The 21,285-nt window shown below is 38.5% G+C and overlaps 1 protein-coding gene across 1 annotated transcript in view; it reads right to left on the minus strand.

Annotated features, from left to right (window-relative positions):
• PREX2 (phosphatidylinositol-3,4,5-trisphosphate dependent Rac exchange factor 2) overlaps positions 1–21,285 on the minus strand; it is a gene marked incomplete at its 5' end in the record, with an annotated part of 281,798 nt that overhangs the window by 128,424 nt on the left and 132,089 nt on the right. Inside the window, 8 exons of the mRNA XM_082675204.1 lie at positions 638–822; positions 3,386–3,503; positions 6,296–6,432; positions 11,501–11,586; positions 16,401–16,549; positions 18,247–18,339; positions 18,502–18,644; positions 21,119–21,191. Coding sequence (XP_082531330.1) covers positions 638–822; positions 3,386–3,503; positions 6,296–6,432; positions 11,501–11,586; positions 16,401–16,549; positions 18,247–18,339; positions 18,502–18,644; positions 21,119–21,191 — 984 coding nt within the window. The remainder of the gene's footprint in view (positions 1–637; positions 823–3,385; positions 3,504–6,295; positions 6,433–11,500; positions 11,587–16,400; positions 16,550–18,246; positions 18,340–18,501; positions 18,645–21,118; positions 21,192–21,285) is intronic.

Raw genomic sequence — 21,285 nt, forward strand, 5'->3', positions numbered from 1 at the left:
CAGGAGTCTGATCGATTTACCTTGTGGAAGGATCATGAAAAGCAAACACAGGGTCGCCTCTTACTTAGCATATGTTTTATCCATTTGGATGAAGACCCCCTTTCTCCCTTCCTGTTTTGCTGTAGTCTAAGGACTAAGTACAAGATCCTTTGCAACTAAGAATTGTATAAATACCTGAAAATCTATTCATAAACTGATCTCTAAGCTTCGAGCAATTTTATGAAATAAACATGAGACTTGCAGAATTTGAATGCGTTTTACGACTTCAAATATTCTTCACAGGATTATGTACATTTAGGAAAGCACCACCTGTCATGAAAACCGTCTGAAACGTATTCATGATACTGAGTTAACAGACGTAGTAAACTTACTAAATGCAAAGACACCTTTGCCAAATCAACTAATGCTCGCCTGGGCAAGCGTCCCATCTAACATGACACTGTGCTCCAAGAGATCAATTAAAAAAAAAAAAAAGACTGTACACAAACTGAGTAATGGGGGAAAAAAGAAAAAGAACTTCAGTGAGTGGACAGCTGAAACATGTACAGCTATTTACATTTTTTGAAGTGGGGGTGAGGGAGGGTTTTAGCTGCTTAACCAAGAACAAAATCCCTTCCTTTGCAGGGATCTCTCGTACCTTGGCAGTGAGGCTGAAGAAACCTTTGGGTTCGATCATCTTCTCCACCACGTTGCACTTGATCCCGGCGGTGCTGTCATACTCGTACACGACGCCATACTCTAGGTGGACGTTATCCACCGTCAGACTCACGTGCTCCTTCTTCCCGTCGATGATGGCCATGGTGTTGAACTTGTCAATTACCTCTGGAATAAAGATAACTTTAATTCAGCAAATTCAGGAAGGGTTTGTTAATCTCTTCAAATAATTTAAGTCTCTTTGAATAATTTTTAAAGAGTTCTTTAAAGGGTGACTAAATCTGCTGTGCTAAATGAAGTGCCTATTCTGGTTAACATTTTAAAAAATAAGAACATTTAAAAAAATACATGATTGACCGATCCAAATCTTACCACTCTAATATGGCTAGTCTTATCTTTACACACCCGTTTTGATCTATGGACCATATGTATGCCTATTTATACCTATATCAACATTAAACGTACAATTTTTTCATTAAAAGCATGCATAACTTAAAGTCAGGGTTCCTAAAACTGCGTCAAACATTGGATGAATATTTTCTCAAAGCAGAAAAAATACAGAAAACCATATTGAAGAAGCAGAGAGGAGATGGAATAATTATTTTTTTAAGCAGGGAGTGCCTGAATTTTCCCAAACAGCATCTTCTGAAGCTGACTCATTGCGAAAATGTGTCATTGTTCACTGTAATAAAATTTCCATCTGGAATGTATTCCTATAGGTTTTTGGCCAACAATCAGTCAGCTAGGGGAAAAAAACACCTAAAGTCTCAAGCAAGAAACTGCTGAGGAATCTAACAGTAAATAGTAAATAAGCGAAAAGAGAATATTAGCTTACTTAACCCAATTAAGCCCTAGAATAACAGAAACAGTAAATATAAAATAGGCAAAAGCAGGGCTTCCCTGTTGGCGCAGTGGTTAAGAATCGACCTGCCAATGCAGGGGACATGGGTTCGAGCCCTGGTCCGGGAAGATCCCACATGCCACGGAGCAACTAAGCCCACGCGCCGCAACTACTGAGATTGCGCTCTGGAGCCTGTGAGCCACAACTACTGAGCCCACGTGTCACAACTACTGAAGCCCACGCACCTAGAGCCTGTGCTCCGCAACAAGAGAAGCCACTGCAATGAGAAGCCCACGTACCGCAACGAAGAGTAGCCCCTGCTCTCCGCAACTAGAGAAAGCCCGCACGCAGCAACGAAGACCCAACACAGCCAAAAATAAATAAATAAAATAAATAAATTTATTTTAAAAAATAGGCAAAGGCAGAAAAATGGTTTTCTTTAAAATAATTAAGTCCAAAAATAGCTATAAATCAATTTCCAGAGCATCTCATTAACCCATTCTACCTTTCACCGTGGCACCAATGATGATTAGCAAAAACTAACTATAAATGAGGAATAAAAGCCTCAAGATAAGGTCCTGAGATTTGTCCTGGTTTGAATAGATAAAAGAGCTGATTTAGCACTACAGCTTTGCTGCTCCAGTGAGATTGAAATATTCCTGATGTTGTTCATGATCTGAGAAGCTCCTCCCAAGTGCCCTTCCAGGAATGGAGGGAAAACCACTTTTCCTAAGTACCCCCATATGATTCAGTGTGCATAGCAAATTCTCCAGCTATGCTGGTTCGGAAGAAACTAATAGTACAATAAAAATGTCCAGAGACATCCACCAATAGTATAAGTGGAAAGATACCAAGAAAACGCAGGAGAGGATTCAAGGACTTCCATGAAAAAGTTTATAATGATATTTCAAGGTATTTGTTACATGCAAACGTAAACATAGTTGCCTCAGTCCCTTCACCCTTCGCCACTGAATACAGTGACCTGCAGGTTTGCTTCACTGAGAAAACAGAAATGGTATGAGTCCTTATCAAAAGATCTCTCTCCCCGTCATACTCACATTATTAGTTTGCCTCCTTCATTACTGTAAGAATACAGTAAAAGTTACTTGAATCAAGAAAGTATTTTCAAAACAAGGACCTACTGTATAGCACAGGGAACTACATTCAATATCTTATAATAACCTATAATGGAAAAAACTCTGAAAAAGAATACATATATACGTATAACAATCACTTTGCTGTACACCTGAAACTCACACAACATTGTAAATCAACTACATTTCTATTTAAAAGAAAAGGAAAAAATTGTATTTTCAAAGGAACTATGGACCTTCTAAACTAGGGCTTCTCCTATTGTAATGTACATACAGATAAGACCTTGTTAAAATGGAGATTCCCATTCAGTAGATCTGGGGTGGGGCTGAGATTCTGCATCTCTGTCTTACTCAGGTGATGCTGATACTGCTGGTTTGTGAACCACAGTGGAGTGGGAAGGTGCACACAATGTTTAAACTCAAAATAAGGAAACATCCTAACTTGGGTTTGAATCCTCATTCCACTGCTTCCTAGCTTGGGCACGCCCATTCACCTATATGGGTCTATTTCTTCTCCCATAAAATGAGAAAGATGATAATCACACCTTTAATAGATTTTCGTTTTTGATGACTTGATGAGATAATCCACGTAAAACATTTAATAAAGTACCTAAGAAAGTGCCATAGCTATTCTATGTCAGTCACCAGCAATTATGACTTAGGGATCTGACGTGGCATCTATCTGAGATGACCAAGAAGTGGCTTGAACATATAAGGCTTTCAATAACTGGGATGCGGCAATGGCACAAGGACAAAGAATACTATAGGGCGATGAGGAGAAGAAGGAGGAACCCACCTTCTACTTTACAGTCAAAAGCATCCCCTGCTTCATCTCCTGGGGGTTTGGAGTTAGACTTCTGAAGGTCTTCCTGAGCGCTCTCAATGCTGTTATAAACCCATTGAATGGAATCTTGCTGGAAATGAGGGGGAGAAAGAAACCTCAGAGGTATTAGTGCTTCCTGAAACGCATATCCATTTCATAAACCTGCTTCAAAAGGAGAGTTGACAATCTTACTTATTCTTCTAGTTTAAATACAATAAAATACAATAACATTTGAAAGAGAAGGAAAATCAATGTCAGAAACTAATAGAAAGTTGGTGGCAGTATTTTTCAACAGGGACTTCCCTGGTGGGGCAGTGGTTAAGAATCCGCCTGCCAATGCAGGGGACATGGGTTTGAGCCCTGGTCCAGGAAGATCCCACATGCCATGGAGAAATTAAGCCCATGAGCCACAACTATGGAGCCTACGCTCTAGAGCCCACAAGCCACAACTACTGAAGCCTGCGCGCCTAGAGCCCATGCTCCGCAACAAGAGAAGCCACCGTAATGAGAAGTCTGCGCACCACACCAAAGAGTAGCCCCCACTCGCCACAACTAGAGAAAGCCTGCATGCAGCAATGAAGACCCAACACAGCCAAAAATAAATAAATTAAAATAAATAAATTTAAAAAAAGATTAATAAGTCAGTGAGAAGCTGATAGGACGATAAAACTAAAAAAAAATATTTTTCAACAAACTGACAAACTTTCTAAGCTTGAGATTTTTTCTTCCAACGATAGATAGGCTTTTAAATAAGATGTATTTCCCAAATGTCTTAAATGACTCAAGTCTATCTCAAAATGAATTATAAATTACATTTTTACATAAATGTTAGATGGGCACTTTTCTGAAGAAGCAATGGTCTATAATTGTACAAATGATTTAAATGCTCTCCTAACAGTCACATATGTTTCAACACTTTTAATGGTTTTTGTGAGTCAAACCAATAAGAAAATTGGAAGAACGCCTTTCATCTCATGGGGTTCCCAATTGATATAACTATCTTTTAATCCTTCCACGTCATAAATCATCCTATATTTTCATTGAAGTAGCAGTTCCTGTCTTATTTAGATAAATGAGAGATGAATGGCTACCAAGTACTGCTTTCAGGGTTGCATCACTACTTTAATGTTTGCACTTTTCCTAGGTAAGATGATAAGCTGAGTTACATGACTGAAGTGTGATATAATTTGTACTATCCATTTTTCTCTTGTATTAACTTCACAATTGCGTTTGATTATTATACTGCTATCCATCATTAAAATGCTAGTTAACATTTAATCATTCAAGTACACCTTGGTGACCTGTTGTGGCCTCCAAGTAACCCCTTCCCCAGAGTCCACACCTTTGTGTAGCTCCTTCTTACACTCATCCTGGGCTTGGTCACGTGATCTGGCTCTTCAAAGGGAGAGCAGTAGCAAGCATGATGTAAAGAGTTGACTGCCTGTAATATTCCCTCTTGAAACCCTGATACCATGCAGAAAGGAGAATTCTGCTAAGGAATGGAAAGGAAGGCCAGGTGGAGGGGCTCTGGAGTGAGAGGACATCAGGAGGGGAACCCCAGCACTAGTCAGTTCCCAGCAGAACAAAGCCACATCAGGACGAAGCCCTCACAGGAACCAACACCCAGTCAACCCGGAGAACCAAGAGAAACAATTAATCACTGTTGTTCTAAGTTACTACGTTTCGGGACAGTCTGTTTTGTGGCAATGGATACCCAATAGAGCATGTTATTCACTTAGTGAATTTTTCTGTCCATTTAGTGCTTTTCTTAATTATTTCACTGATCAACACCTCTCCAACAAGGAAGACAGGGGAAATGAAAAGAAATGAAACTCAAATCAATTTGGCTACCTTTTAAAATTTTGAGAGAAGGGGGAAAATTTGATCATTTAAGTAGTATCTTTTTAAAACTTCATTTACTAATACAGTTCAATAAATATTTATTTATTAAACTACTGTCAACCCAAATAACCTACGCTTCTACGTGTGAATTCCAATCTGCTGTGCTCTTTTGACCTTACTAGTAAGCAAAATTGATCAGCTATTTTCTTGTGGGCTCAGTATATGGTAGGATGTCAGTCCTGGCCTAGGAGAAAATAGCCACTCATCTTTCTGTTTTGGACACAAAGTCATATACTCAAATCTAGAAAAGAGTACCTCACCGAGCATGACAGAAAAAAACAGAAAGCCTTTCCTTTAAAATTCCTTTTGCACTCAGTTAATTAATTTGAGAGAATTTTCTCTTATAATCCAACACTCCCTTGTATCTCATGAGATAATAAGCTTTACTTATCAATTAGGATTCTAATTTTATTTTTGTACAGCACTTAAACTTTGGATCAGAGGACAGTGCTTAAGATTTTAAGTAATGGCAAACACATATTGGTATTTTCTTTTAAAAGCTAAATCCAGCTACCTAAATAAAAATATATCCAACAGTCTATCACAGACCCTATAAAACCCACAATTTTTTCTTTTTCACAGAAGTTTTATAATAAACAGTGTAAGCAGTAATAATTCATATATACAGATGGAGGTACAGCTGACCATTATAGATTCTAAGGCAATCACAAGAGTCAAGACCTTTGCATTTCAATTTGATAAACAGTTAACTATTTGAAAACTCATCACAATGAAAATGAAAATAGCCCAGAGCACTTTTTAAACTGGTGATGATACTGTAGCAGCAAAATGTGGCCATTTAAGCAGAATCGATTGTAACTAATTATGCAGATAAAACAAGCATTATGCGATTGAAAGTTCTGCACTTAAACGTGAACTTGGCAGTGGAAACCATAGACAGCCCTGGCACTATCCCATGCTGTCCCTGGGGCCTTCTGTGCAAGTGTGTGATCGCAGCTACACCAGCCAAGGGTAGTTTACCTTCGTTGGTCTCCTGTACTTCCTGCAGGCCGTGACATGGGCAATAACACTGGCGTGTGTCTCTTTGCTGACATTGATTCCATTTACTTTGATGATACACTGTCCAGGGTGAAGACCAGCGGCTGCAGCCACGGTTCCTTTAAATACAAATGAGAAAACTGCCAAAAACTAATTTTAGGAATATGATTCATTTTTATCCCATATACCGTAAGGAAAGCAATTTTGAAATATGATAAACATCTAGCTAGCATGTTCTTGATGAATCTGGCTCTGACGGCAATGCCCTCTCAAAAATTCCCTGCTTGGGCTTCCCTGGTGGTGCAGTGGTTGAGAGTCCGCCTGCCGATGCAGGGGACGTGGGTTCGTGCCCCGGTCCGGGAAGATCCCACGTGCCGCGGAGCGGCTGGGCCCGTGAGCCATGGCCGCTGAGCCTGCGCGTCCGGAGCCTGTGCTCCGCAACGGGAGAGGCCACAACAGTGAGAGGCCCGCGTACCGCAAAAAAAAATTCCCTGCTTTTTAACTGGCCATTCAAACTGTGTTGAACAAATATCTTCCCACCCCCTGAAGAATTAGTTTGAAGAGATACTGTGAAGAAACCTTTATAATGCTAATCAGTTATTTTCCCTTTCAAATGTCTAATCGATCTAATTTTCTAAACATGCATATATAATGACACAATGAGAAAGCCAGAAATACAGGCCTTTTTACACTTCCTTTAGTCTACAAAATCTCTAAATATTTAAACAGTATTCACTTTCATTTTTTAAAATGCCAACAATTAAAAGAAATTCTTAAGGAAAAAAATCAAGTCAATTAGCAAGTAGGAGTGGACTGGATTTGCTAAGAGAAACAAGACTTCAGGATATGTACAAAGGGTCAGGAACCAGACAATTTGTGGAGAATAAAATTAATCAGAAAACATGAACTGTCCACCATTTATTTGCAGAGATATAGTGGCATATCCTAACAGGTGAGCTAAGATTTTCAGAACCTTCCAATCATTACTATTTGATATTCTGAGCAAATCAACATTTACAAAGCACCACTGCTAAATACAATGTACATAATTAACATCAATGATTATAAAACTCATCATAAGTATGTTAGAAGAGCTTTCCTTTGTAAGCAATTTCTCCCATGAAGGAATTATTAAACATCTTAAAGAACAGAATTTATATTCAAGAAGACAGTATACATTTCTTCTCACTAAAATTCACTCCCAGAAATATTAAGTGGTTTTCCTGGATTGAGCTGAGTCTTGAGGGAGGGAGGGAGAATCGCAGCAGAAAGAACAGCCTAGAATCTAAAAAAAAGGGTACAAATGAACTTATCTACAGAACAGAAACAGAGTGACAGATGTAGAAAACAAACTTATGGTTACCAGGGGGTGGTGGCAAGGAAGGATACCCTGGGAGACTGGGAATGATATATACATACTACAATATATGAACTAGATAGCTAATAAGGACAGGGGACTCTATAGCCCAGGGAACTGTACTCAAGTCTTCTGTAATGGCCTATATGGGAAAAGAATCTAAAAAACAGTGGATGTATATATATATATAAGTGATTCACTGTGCTGTACACCTGAAGCTAACACAACACTGTAAATCAACTCTACTCCAATAAAATTTTTTTAAAAAGAAGAAGAAGAAAAAGAGCCTGAAAAAAGGCACTGAGTCAAGAATAACCTGGACATTTGGGACCATAGGAGCAGTCAGTGTGAGCTCAGAATGAAAGTGGGTGAGAGAGACCGGAGAGCAAAGCAGAGGCAGGTTGTGAAGTCTCTGTGCGCTTTGCGTGAAGTCCTGAGCGTGAACCTTACTATACACGCAAGAGGAAAAACATTTAAGAATTTTAAGCAGAGAAGTGACATGATCGCTCCCAACCCCCGCCTACGCAGAGGATGGATCATCGGAGTTTAAGTCAAAAATCAAAATCACAGCAAGCATCCAGTGCAAATTCCCAGGATGGAATTAACGTAGCTTGAATTATAAAGGGGAGAACGAGATCAAGTTTCTGATGTTTGATGATGGTGTTGACGGAAAGGCTCTAGTCCGCACTCAGGATCACTCCTGTGCCTTCGGACTCAGTGGCTTAGTAGACGGAGAGAGAGAATACAGAAGGTAAAGCAGCTTCAGAGAATAGATAAAAAGTTCAGCTGGGGATAATACTGGGTTTCTTAAGGTGCCAAAGGTGCGTTTAGGTGGAGATGTTTAATAAACAATTAGATCTAGGCTACAGAACTCAAGAGATCTGGGCGGAAGAAAGAGATTTAGAAATCCCCAGCGAAGAGGGTCAATATGATTGTTTACGGAGAACAAGAAGGCAAAGAAGAGAAGAGAGTGCCAACAGTTCAGGGGTCAATAGATGAAGAGCTGGCAGAGGAGGGGTAGGAGAAAAATCTGAAAAGTACCGTCTCAGAAATCAAGATAATGAACGTTTTAGGCCAACGGGAGCAGTCAGTTTAAACAAATGCAACAGAAGATTCAATTAAGACAAGAACTCTCAATGTCCATTGTATTTTCCAGTTAAGTCCATGATTACTCTTATAAGACATGGGTTACTCTTGGAGACATGGGTAGGAGGTGGGAGGAGATGTCTATAGCCCTGGGCTAAAATTCAAATAGGAAGTGAGGAAGGGCCAGCCAAAATAAAGACCAGCATTTCAGGAAGTTTGGCACGACAAAAATAAGTTCTGAGAGCATTACTCTAGAGCGAAGGGTCTTAATCTTTGACATGCATACAGATGACCTGAGGATCTTGTTAAAATACAGATTCTGATTCAGTAAGTCTTAGATGGGGCCTGAGATTCTGCATTTCTAACCAGCTCCCAGGTGATGCCAACGTTGTAGGTCTGTGGACCACACTCTGTGTAGCAAGGATCTAGAGAGGAAAATAAGGGAAGAGGGCAGGTTTTGTATTTGCTGTTCAGTTTAAGACAGTTTTGTTTCTTTGTTTATTTCAATGAGAAACAACTGAGCATGTTTATAGCCCCTACTATAGTAATCCAGTGAAGAGAAACATTGAAAATTCTGGAATCGGACTATCTGACAGTGTAATACCCCAGAGGAGGTATCTGAAGGGGTGGGCTCTAGAATATCAGTAGGGATATTAACCTTGAACTCCAGAGGGGAAAATGGAAGACCTCTTCCTCTAGACTAGGAGAAAAATTGGTGATGGTAAAACAGCCAACAACGTGTGCAAAAAAAAGGAGTGGGACTTGGAGGCCTTCATACCTGGGAGCCTGAATATGTCTGTGAGGTGAAAAAGGAAGTCATCATGGGGGACAGGAGGCAATAATGAATAGAAAAAGAGACAGCTGATCAGACACATAAAAAGACTGCTGAGTAGTGACAGGGCTCAGTAAAAGACAAGACAGTGAATTGGGATGATACTAATTCCATATCCATGATAGATTTTTCCTAGCTGCTCAGGAGAAAAAGCAATGAATGTAATTAGGTTCATCCAAAGCTGAAATAAGGTGGCCTGGATGCACCTGAGGGATAAGCACAAGAGGACCCTGGATGCACCTGAGAGACAGGGATGAGAGGACCCTAACAATGCTGAGAAGAAGAGTGATGGAAGTGCTCCACCACGGGGATAAAGCTGGCTAAGGAAGGAAGTGGCACTTGGAGGGATATAATTAACCGGGAGAAAAGGAGAAGGATTCCGAGACTGGAGGTCCCAACGGAATTCTGTTTACCATTTTTTATTGAAGAAGCAACCAAATTTTAAAGCAACCAGATAAGAGACCCCAAAAAAGAGACTGTAGTCAGAAAATGGCATATTAGAATTGTAGATTCCACAGGTGAAAGTCCCATTATTGATATGCTCTAGTGTGTGACCATGGGAAAGGGCTGAAGAAGAAAAATGGGAAAGAAGTTTCTTTTTCTTGCGGCAAAATTACAGTGCAAAAGGAAACCACAGACTGATACCATATTTAATATACACTCGAAAGGAAAAGCACATGAGTCTTTCTTTTACTCTTCAGAAGCAAAAAGCATAGTAACCAGAATTGGCCCTACCCTATGATTAAGTTCCCAAAATACAACCCTGCTCTTTAAAAGATACTGTAATAGGGAAACAGGCACAGTTTGATTCACTTAGGTTTTCGGTTATTTCATAGTATCAATAATGTGACTGGCTCCTTTTTGGTTTCGTGAAAATGAAGGAGATATCTGATGTATCAAATATCCCATTTTGGTATGCAATGAATCCCATTTCAGTTTTATAATTTTAATGAGTTACTGGACACATTTTAAATGTCTATTAATCTATGTGTTTTAAAATTCTGAGCAAAAAGACAAGTTTTGAAATAAGATTAATTTTTATCATACATACACTAATGAAAGCAATTTCATAACCTAATAGGGGTCTAGGTAGTATATTCTTGATAAATGTGATTCGGATAGCAATGTCCTCTCAAATTTTTCCAGTCTAATATTGGAGTGATCATGTTAAGATGCTCTGCAGTGCACATATCTTAGTAACGAAAAGCATGTACGTCTCTTGTTAAGATAAACACGTGGCTTCGCATGCTTAGTGATCCTTCTTGCTACAGCAGCAATTTATTTACTACGGTCAGCAATGTGGGATCTAACAGTTATTCCCTTAAATCACATTAGTGTTAGCATAAAATTTAAAAGTACATATGTTAACAAGAGATATCAAAGGCTGATTTGCCTATCAAACAAAAAGAGAATAAAATATAAACCTAAGTTTTGGGTCACATAAATTATTTAATTTAAAATGCATTCTATGCTTTATAAAATGCATGGCTTATGAGAATAAAGTAATAAAGTAATCATATAGCAACAGACATTATATAAAGGAAACAGATCATTCTTAAGCCCAAACACTCACATCTTTGAATCGCTGACAAAAATATAATAATTTGCCGTCAGAGAAAAATACAAAACCTTAAAGTCATTATATCCTTTGATTAAACTAAAGCATGCAGAAAAGGGAGATTGGGAAGCATCATTCTCTTATGAATTTTTAACAATGATAAATGTCTTACAATTTGAAGAGCTTTTTTGAAAATATTGCTTTAGAAATATACTATCATTGAGCTAATACAGTAGAAATACCAGTGAGAAAATTCACAGCAACATGACTATGCACTTTTAAACATACTGTTGTTCAGCAGGGAGTATCCAAACCTGCTGGCAAGCTGGTTACCACACGGGGTGGATTTCTCACCTCTTCCCACCGCATGCACCACCGAAGGGCCGTATCCTCGGATCTGGAAGCCAAGTCCCTCCGCTGAATCTGGGATTTTCACTGTCCTAAAGCCAATCAAAAATAAGGTGAGATGATTTTAAAACACCACAGTTGGTTGAAACAATAGTTGTCCACACCTTTATTCAGTCCTTCAGTAAATACGTATCATAGTCTCCCGTGTGAAAGACACTGGGCTGGACACGCATGGCGGGTGCCCTTCCAGGAGCCCAGAGCAGGCACGTCGCCCTGGGTTCCTCCACGGAACACAGTCGTTGTGTAGGATATCCTGAACAAAGGCTCTGGGGTCAGACAAACCTCGCTTTGAATCTTGATTCAGTCGCTTCATAGTTGGATAACTTGGAAGAACTCCTTAACTGAGCCAGTTTCCACGGAAAGATGATGATGTTAACATTACTTTGCAGGGTGTCAGTGGAGACGAAAAGAGAAAGCTCTGGTAAACTGCCCCGCTGTGAACTATGTAAATACTTAGTAAAATGGACGCTTCTCTCCTTAGTTTACTCTGACAAAGAAGGCATCAGTGCGCTGCGAAACCTCATCGTTAAAATTAATATAAAAGAAACACAGGGTTCACACGTTTCTACCTGTTGGGAACTTCAGCAAAGAGCGACAACAAAGAGCTGGTTTTAAAGAACAGATCTGTCAAACACAATATCAAAAGAATTTAACAAATATGATTAAATTTTGTGTTTGTTCAGTGGAATTTTAAAAGGATAACACACCAAAAGGTAAACCAGAATAAGAAAAGCTGTATTTTTTGTTTTCTGTTTTTTTTGCGGTACGCGGGCCTCTCACTGCTCTGGCCTCTCCCGCTGCGGAGCACAGGCTCCGGACGCGCAGGCCCAGCGGCCACGGCTCAGCGGCCACGGCTCACGGGTGGTTGAGCGCGGGCTCAACCACCGCGCCACCAGGGAAGCCCGAAAAGCTGTATTTTTAATGAATCCACATGGAAAAGAAAAGGAAGAGATGGAGACCTTGAGTCAGCCGTCATGGCAAACCAGGGACGGATGTCCCACTGGTAGTAATCAATGAACTACTCCACGGAAGGAAGGCAGAAATCATAAAGCAACCATGAAAAGCAGAGAACACGAGGCAAGACGGAACATCATAACAATAAAAATGAGTTTAAATAAACTGCCAGAGAGAGCAAAGACAAATGAATACAACCCAGTACATTCTGATGGATGGCCCTTGACGCCCCAGAAACAAGTGTTTTCCAAAAGATGATGAATTAATCATGAACTAAAGGTTGGCAGCACTTCAAGGGCACATTAGACGGAATCAGACGTTAGGTACAACAGCACTTATTTGCAGTCTATGAAAGAGCAACACCGCATCTAGAAAACTCGAGAAAGCCATACACTGCCCTTAGGGCTGAACGCAGGGGCTGGCCCCGCTATTTAAAATATAACCCCGGGGCTTCCCTAGTGGCGCAGTGGTTGAGAGTCCGCCTGCCGAGGCAGGGGACACGGGTTCGCGCCCCGGTCCGGGAAGATCCCACGTGCCGCGGAGCGGCTGGGCCTGTGAGCCATGGTTGCTGAGCCTGCGCGTCCGGAGCCTGTGCTCCGCAACGGGAGAGGCTACAACAGTGAGAGGCCCACGTACCGCAAAAATAAATAAATAAATAAAATAAAATATAACCCCAGTAGGCATTCAGGCATTCCGTGATAGAAATGCAAACTGTCTGTTCTAGGGAAGCCTGAAAATGTTATTATAAATTAGGTTACACACTATGAAGTGATCTGTATATTGGTGGCACAGAGGTCACGGAACTAATTCATCCTGTATCCTTAATTAAACACTTTGATGGATAAGGCTGTATCTGGTTCCTTTGAACATCACCTTGGCACTACTGTGTGTCAAAGGTACACTGGAAGATGGAAGATAGAACTGACTGAGGAAAAGAAAAGGGAATAAATACATCTTCTGAGCATGAAACCAAAAATAGAGGTAGCTCATGCTTCTCTATGTTACGAATGAGAGTTCACTTTTGCTGAAATAACTTGGAGCTTTCTGGCCATGGTGAATTACTGTTGCTTTTGGACTGCGAAAAATTCATAGTGAACTCTCAAAACTCTTTCTGAGTAAGGTCTTCTATCTTATATTGCTAAGCAAGGCTGATCTTACTCTAATCTTCAAGATGATGATATTTTTTCTTAACAAAATTTATACAGAGCACCGTGAGATGCATTTTGTTCATAATACTGGGCTCTCTTCATAAAACGACCTTTGGAAAACATGTTCCCCTGCTGGGACCACTATACGATTAAAAGAAGAATTAAATTTATACAAGAAGAATGCTCATTTCCTGTAGGAAAATAAGTGCACTAAATTATCTGCCACAAAGCCTTCTGAAAAATTCCTTGATGTTATCAAGTGTAAAATACAGCTAGGTTCAAAACAAAAATTCTGTTGTATTTACCCGTCGTATTTTGCCTTTTTCCCCCCAAACAGGATACTACATAAATTATAAGTAGCTATTATAAGAAAATATGAGAATGATTTATAGGAATCATATGTTAGAATAAGGACATATGAAAGGAAAGGTTGTAATACTTCAGACAAATTAAAAATAAAAAGGAAAAAACTGAGTACTCCATCCTCAAAACAGTTTTGAAATAAAATGTAAAATGTGCTCTTGATGTAATAAAGAAGCAGTGGAAAAAAATAAAATGAGAATAGATAAGCGTCACGGATAACATCACTGGAATACATACTGCGTGCGGAACACCTGAATAGGTTTTTTTCTTTTTCTTATTTAATGCTACCTTTCATAATGTACCCAGCACCTCATAGGTGCCCAATACATTTTATTTATTTATTTATTTTTTTAAAACATCTTTATTGGAGTATAATTGCTTTACAATGGTGTGTTAGTTTCTGCTGTATAACAAAGTGAATCAGCTACACATATACATATGTTCCCATATCTCTTCCCTCTTGCGTCTCCCTCCCTCCCATCCTCCCTGTCCCACCCCTCCAGGCGGTCACAAAGCACCGAGCTGATCTCCCTGTGCTGTGTGGCTGCTTCCCACTAGCTCTCTACCTTACGTTTGGTAGTGTATATGTGTCCATGCCACTCTCTCACTTCGTCCCAGCAAACCTAGATTTGTTTAATGTTCTTAGCACCTCTGTGACATAGGCACTCTTATTATCCCCATTTTTTATGGATGAGTTTGTTGAAGCAACACAATTAGTAAGCAAATGGCGAAAGAGAGGCTTGAACCTGGACGGGAGATATCGGGTTTCAGATACTGTGCAGCAAACACAGAGGGAAGAGTCAAAAGACCCAGGTTCCAACCCTGCTCACCTAGCAATTAATTCTAGGACTGAGGATCTGCCCCTTTCTATTCAGTATTGAAGCTGATGACTTCAAAGTCCTCTAAATTGAAATGTCTATGATCAGTGAAAAGTATTTGCCGGGTTAAATCAGGGGGCAAGGGGCTGTGGAGAGGGCCTTTAGCTTACTAATGATTGCTCCGGAATACTACTGCCTTAGTCTTTTCCAATCTGTCCTTTTCCTTTTAAATGCCCTCAAATTGTCCAGAGGTTGGCAACTAGATAAACCTCGTCCTAGATAGGGTTGGAGAAAGGGTGACTAATAGATCATAATTAGGTTTAGAGAGAAGACACTGTCATGGTTATTTGCTGCCCTGTATCTCAAAGCCTTCCTAAATTACTAACTTTAATGAGACTCTCACTCCTTCAGACCCCTTGGTAAGCTGTGGGTAGAAGCTAAAGCCTCTACCTTGATGACACTGCAGAATCTAGCCCATTACACTGCACTTTAACTCTTAAGATAAATGATGGACCCAGCTATTGCTGAAAATATATACTAAGGTAGGGAAGAATACAATACCATATATACTTAGAATATTTTTATAAGTAGTTAAAATAAACCTTTTTGTTTCTGAAGTGGTAACCTTCATTTACCTTCAAATTAATGAAGTTGCTTATTACTATTAAAATAATATACTTCAATTTTAAAGAGTAATATTGATATAATCATAGTACATTAAGACATTATGCTAAGCACTTTATATATATTCTCTCAGTTAATTAATTAGTTAAACAAATCATGGAAATCTAATACAGGAACACGAGACCACCAATGATTTGCAGACAAAAAGCTAATGTTTTCCAAGTATATCCATAATATCTTGTTAATTTTTTTCAACCCCCCCCAGATCATTAATCATGTTCCCATTTTATAAATACTTGATTGTATGTACGTGTGTCAATACTCAGAAAAATCAACTAGCATTGAATTTCAAAAAAATAACAATGGTCATTTATGGATAATATGATTATAAGAAAATGTCTTCCTTTAGAAAAACCTGTACTCGCTAACTTTTCTATAATAAACATAAGGTTTTTTTTCTAATCATAGGTAGATAGACATATTTTTTAAAAATAATGGACATATTACTAAGTACATGAAAGCATGGAAGTGTCTGTCACCCAGGTTTGATCCCATCTCCTATGAGCACTTAATCATAAATGGTATCATAGTCCCTGAAATTCTTAGAGCTGAACATGGCGTAATAAAGTTTTCATTGCCAAGTGTTCTACTAGTTTTCTTCACTCATAATCAAACTCAACCCAACCCAGAGCAGAAAAATTGGGGCATCAAAAGGAAAATATTATTCTGTTGAAACTACCTGATTTAAGTAGCAAGCATTTAACCATCATAAGCAATGTATTTTTTCCCATTATCTACAGACCAGTATCAGTAATGTTGGTGACGTTTAAATGTGCCAAGCAGTGAGATGCTTAATTCCAGATGTTCACTCTTAACTTTTCTATTTTATTCACCTATGTCTAATTTTTTTAAAAACCGCACATAAATTATACAACTTACTCTCTTGGCTTTGTGCTCACAAGAACTCTTAGAGGTTTTCTGCTATGTAAGCATGATTTCAGGAAGCAATCCACTTCATTGAAAGGTCTCATAAAAACCAGGTCACCATTAATAGCAAAAATCTTTTTCCCAACTTCCATGCCAGCCATCTAGGAGAGAAACAGCAAAAAAAAAAAAAAAAAAAAAAAAAAAATCAAATTTTATTTTAATAAGGAACCTATTTTTTCACAGAATTAGAATCTGAAAGGGTCTAGAACTTAGAGATTTTGACATTTTAACACATCTGCAATGTTTTCATACAATGTCACAATACAGAACTGTGGAAGAGATAACACAGTTATTCTCTTTGACCTACTTTTAAATTTGATCACCCATCTCTACTGAAATTCTCCTCCCTCCCTCCCTCCCTCCCTCCCTCCAGGACTTAACACTGTACTTCTCCTGTAACCCTTTTTTCTGTTATATTTTATAGTTCTTATTTCATCCTTTTAACTACAGTCAAACCCCAGGTTAAGTTTTTTGCCTGTGTTTTCTATCTATATCCAAATAACTGAGGGAGTTTCAACCTCTATATAGACATGGATAACAACCAAATATACATCTCTAGCCTGACATAGCATAGGGGACCACAGGGCAGGAGAGAGAAATGGCCTGGAACCAAGGAAGAGCTCCAACAGGCACAGATCACAAGATGCTGGAAAGATGACAAGGAAGACATTATCTCTCCACGCCAACCAGGCCAATCTTCTTAACCAACCCTACTGCCCATAAACTATATACTGTTTTGGTTACCAGCCAAATGACGAAAACCCGGGAGAGGGCATTTTATTGGTGGCAGAGTCAGATGAAGCTGGGCTCCAAGAACACCCTCTGAAAATGACTGGGGAAAACATTTCCTCATCATAGAAAATAATAAAAACAGTCATTTGTTGGCCAGGCCCACCAACAGAGTATGCGCTGAGCAGAGTTATTTTGTTTGAAATTAATATGCTGTACATAGAGCTTTGTCTTGCACGAGGTTGGTAAAAGACAGAGACCTTGGGCGTCAGCAAATCGGATAAGTGACAGTTTGCTACTAACTTTAAACAGGCTCAAAGTTAAAAGCCACGCTTCATTCATTTTCTCATTCTTTATTAAAAATTTATATATTGAGACATTTGCTTGAGGATTAAGCATTTTATAAGCCAGGCAGAGGTAGGAATACTTTTAACCTGACATACTTGGGATATAACATTAGAAGGTACGTTCCATGAGGGCAGAGAACTTTGTTTTGTTCACTGCTGTATTACCAGAGCCTAGAACGCTGCTAATCACGTAACAGGCACTAAATAAATATTTCTGAATGATCAGGAGATTCCTTTGTTTAAAACTCTGGTAAGGTGAGAGTACATTAATCAATTTATCGGCATTAACCCAATAAGAAAATAAACGAAAGCATGTGCTTTACTGGTGGAAGTTGTACTTAAATAAGACAATCAAAAGTGATAGGAAAATAGAAGATACAGCCCTAGATTTAATGGAAGAATCATGTGACATACACAATACAGTCCCACCCTATGCAGTCTCCACAGGGCTGCAGGCTAGAATCAGACATGGAATAAGCCACCTGAACTCCTAGGAGGTCGACAGTTCAAGCTGTAGATCTCTAAAATACCTCCTCCCACTATCCTTAAGTACCCAGACAACCTCTGTCACGAATCCAACAGTATTTAAAAGAACCTCAGAATAAGATTATTCAGAAACATTATTTTCCATAAAGATACTTAAAGGCTGATTTCACTTTGTTTAAAACTTTTATGTTCGTATGTCACGGACAAAGTTAAATAAAAATGCTAATTTACATTACCTCAGCATTAGACCCCTTTTCTACCAGCTTTATTATTGGAACTTTATTTTTGTCTTCTAACCCAAAACCATAGCTGCCTTCATTGGATTTAATCTGAAATGCAAAATATTAACATTATTAATAAAACAACTATGAAAAAACTTACAAATCAAACAGAATGAAATAATACGGTGCATCACTGTCAAACACGTTTATGTAATCTCCTGTTAATGGCTAATCAAGAAGAAAACCTGCATAGCACAGTAACAAACTTACCAATAATGATTTGGCTATAACATTTTCTACAACTTTTAAGTCATGTTTCATCAGTCGATGTTTCATATTTGATCCTTCCATTTCCTCATCAGCAAAAAAGCGGAAAAGTAAGGGTTCGTCTTTGAATTCACTTTTTTCAAGGACTATGGAAACAGAGAGAGATTCAAACTGTTTCAATTATCCCCAAATTGACCTCCGTTTCCATACTGACAGACCCTTCAGTAAATTAATACCCCGTCCCATTACCTAGAACAAGTTACATTCACAAATATCCCAATAACCCTTTTTTATTTCTTGCTATAATTTCAAGCCAATGTTTCCTTTAGATTACTATTACCTAAATAATTTTGAATTTTTAAAACAAGTAATATATTTTTCATTGTTAACGTTTTTTTCTTAACCAAGTCTGCCACCTTTCCAGATTAAAACCCAACTTTAAGTCAAAGATTATATTGAATCAAAAAATGTATGCAGTTCAAAACACAGAAACCTACAGTGTTTCGAATTTGTAGTAAACATTTTAACTAAAAACACAAAAACATTTCTGTTTTTAATATCCTGCACAATTATGGGAAAATTCAAATGGGTTAACTGTTGCCCTTATGTGTGTGAGCAATTCCCACTGTGGTCGCTTTTATTCCAACCCTTCAAACCAGAAAGATATCTTCTGGGTGAAAAGTGATTTTAGTTCCCACTAATTCCTAGTTCTTTTCTGTAAAAACATTATTCTCAAATAACCTTATTTCTGCAAAGGTCAGTTTCTTCCCTTTTATCTGAACATTAATATTTCCCCCCAAAGTCCCTAAGCTTCCTGGCACGCTCTCATGATATAAGGTATATGTTTTGTTAGCCTTTTTAAAAATAAAGCTAAATACTAATAGAAAGAATTTGTACTAGTGAGGACCTGACAACTGTCAAAGTGTCTTAAAAGAGAAATCTTCTCTATTTCTCCTTATCTACCTTTATACCCTAAAGCTTACTTTTTGAGACAGGTTGATTCACTGAGTCAGGGATCTAAGATCTGCAGTCCCAGGGCACAGTAGAATGTTAGGCTTTATCATAAGACAGACCCAGAGCTCAAATTCCAGGTCTGGGACTGATTCTGGGTGAAACACTAGGAAAGTTACTTAAACTCCTTGAACTTCAGTTTCCTCACCTGTAAAATGCAGGCAGTAAAACCTTCTTCATAATGTTGGACAAAACTAAAATGAGGTAATAAGTGTAAATAACTTGGCTTATAGCAGGCAACCAAAAATGACAGCTCTTTGATTTCATTATTTTAACAGAGGTCCAAATCACAATTGTTGACTAGCTGTAAGTACGAATTGACCTTTGAATGAAGGACTGGTTGGCAACGTGAGTTAACAAATGAAACTACCAACCACAAATTAAAAGGTAACACAAGTTGTAGGTGACAAGAGAAATGAGGATATAATTGAGATCGAGTTAGGTCTTGCCTACATGACCTAAGCAGTTTCCCAAAACTCACATGGTGTTTCTGCTACTACTGTTTTCCTCCACCAAACAGTCAGTCTAAAGGCAGGGAGAGAGAACATCAGTAAGGCCAGGAATGAGCGGAACTAGCTGTGCTTTACTGACAGAGACTTTCGTAGGGAAAACCTTTACTGTAACTCAATATTTAAAAAAAACTATTTAGATAAAATTGCTGCTTGTTGATACTTTCAAGAGAAAAATAATCAAAACCTTTGAAGGTTGGTATTATAGTTTTAATCCCCTATAATGATGTCATTCCTTCCATTCCATTGTTGGCTCTTCAAAGACAGATATTTCCCCTATCACAGCTCATACAGTGGTCCAGAGATGCTAGAATGTAATGGAATTCCCAAAGGAATATACGATAACCAAGGATGCCCTCAAAATCGCTGTAAACTTTTGCTGTACTTCTTTTCTTTGGAAAGAGGTAACAACTTTGAGTGTAATTGACAAATAGGTACAAGAGCTATCAAATATACACATATGCAAATATTAACAATGAAAAGAGATTGTTTGGGTTTATGGAATCTATAAGATGGTATGAATAGAGAGGGAAAACTAAGTCTCATTATTTTTATAAACTGAAGGGAAATGAAGTCATCAAACAAGAAAGAAATTCAATCTTTAATTAGCAGCCAAAAAGAAACAGATTTTTTTCCAGAGATTTATAATTTTGTTCTCTGAGATAATTTTGAAAGCATTTTTCTAAAAATAACAATAAATGTTCAGATTAAATGCTCTCGTTTAATCATTTTAATATATACTGGCATTCAAAAAAAAAAAAACATGGCTCTGACCTAAAATAGTTTCAAAGAGATATATCAGCTTTTTTTTTTTTTTTTTTTAGAAACTTCTAGTTCAAGCTGTTGGTTTTTTGGGATCAGTCTAGAAAAACAGAAGAGAAGTAATGGCAACTGGTAGATAAGAGTCATTAGACACAGCAAAGGCACCAAAGTGACACTGAATGCAGACGTGGTGACCCAACAGGGACACACGGCAAGACCCAGACAGTCTTGCTGGTTTGTCTCCAGATGACTTCCCTGGAACACTGAGACACTCCCAGTGTCCTAACAAAACAAAACAGTGAAATACATCTGTAAGCTTCCACAATAACGATCCCTACCATGGTGCATAAATCCATTGTCACAGAGTCCAACGCCAAATATCATTGCCTCTTCTCTGGTGCGGCAATCCCCCTGTTAACCACAAAAGCCCTGTACAAGTTAATAGGCAATTGAAGATTTTGCTGCATCTTAACCGCGTTTGACATTTCAGCACTGGACTGACAAA

Source organism: Grampus griseus (genome assembly GCF_964374135.1).
Source record: "Grampus griseus genome assembly, chromosome: 17".
Classification (NCBI taxonomy): domain Eukaryota; kingdom Metazoa; phylum Chordata; class Mammalia; order Artiodactyla; family Delphinidae; genus Grampus; species Grampus griseus.